At 66.2% G+C, this 302-nt stretch overlaps 1 protein-coding gene across 1 annotated transcript in view; it reads left to right on the top strand.

The window, feature by feature from the left end:
• LOC104520611 (collagen alpha-2(IX) chain) overlaps positions 1 to 302 on the top strand; it is a gene marked incomplete at both ends in the record, with an annotated part of 7,155 nt that overhangs the window by 5,049 nt on the left and 1,804 nt on the right. Inside the window, one exon of the mRNA XM_010162346.1 lies at positions 163 to 276. Within this exon, the coding sequence (XP_010160648.1) occupies positions 163 to 276 (114 nt within the window). The remainder of the gene's footprint in view (positions 1 to 162; positions 277 to 302) is intronic.

Genomic DNA, 302 nt, shown 5'->3' with positions numbered 1-302 from the left:
GGCCATGCTCCCCAGGCTGGAGGCCACTTCCCAGGAGCGTGGCCAACGTGGCTGTTTGACCATCTCAGGGACCTGGACGCTGCCTCTTGCTAGTGGGGTCAGACCTGGCTGGGGGCTGAGGTTGGGATGGGAGGAGCTGACCCCCCTGTGCTCTCTTTGCAGGGTCCTGCTGGTTACAAGGGGATGGTTGGGACCATTGGAGCGGCTGGACGGCCAGTGAGTGCCCACCCTCATCCCTGGGGGCTGCGGGGCAGGGGGGGGGCCCTGCACTTCACTGCTCCGCCCCTGTCTTTCTCCTCTCC

Source organism: Antrostomus carolinensis, unplaced genomic scaffold, assembly GCF_000700745.2.
Source record: "Antrostomus carolinensis isolate BGI_N321 unplaced genomic scaffold, ASM70074v2 scaffold32692, whole genome shotgun sequence".
Classification (NCBI taxonomy): domain Eukaryota; kingdom Metazoa; phylum Chordata; class Aves; order Caprimulgiformes; family Caprimulgidae; genus Antrostomus; species Antrostomus carolinensis.
Note: the sequence above shows the minus strand (reverse complement) of the source record. Positions and strands in the feature narration are given on the sequence as shown.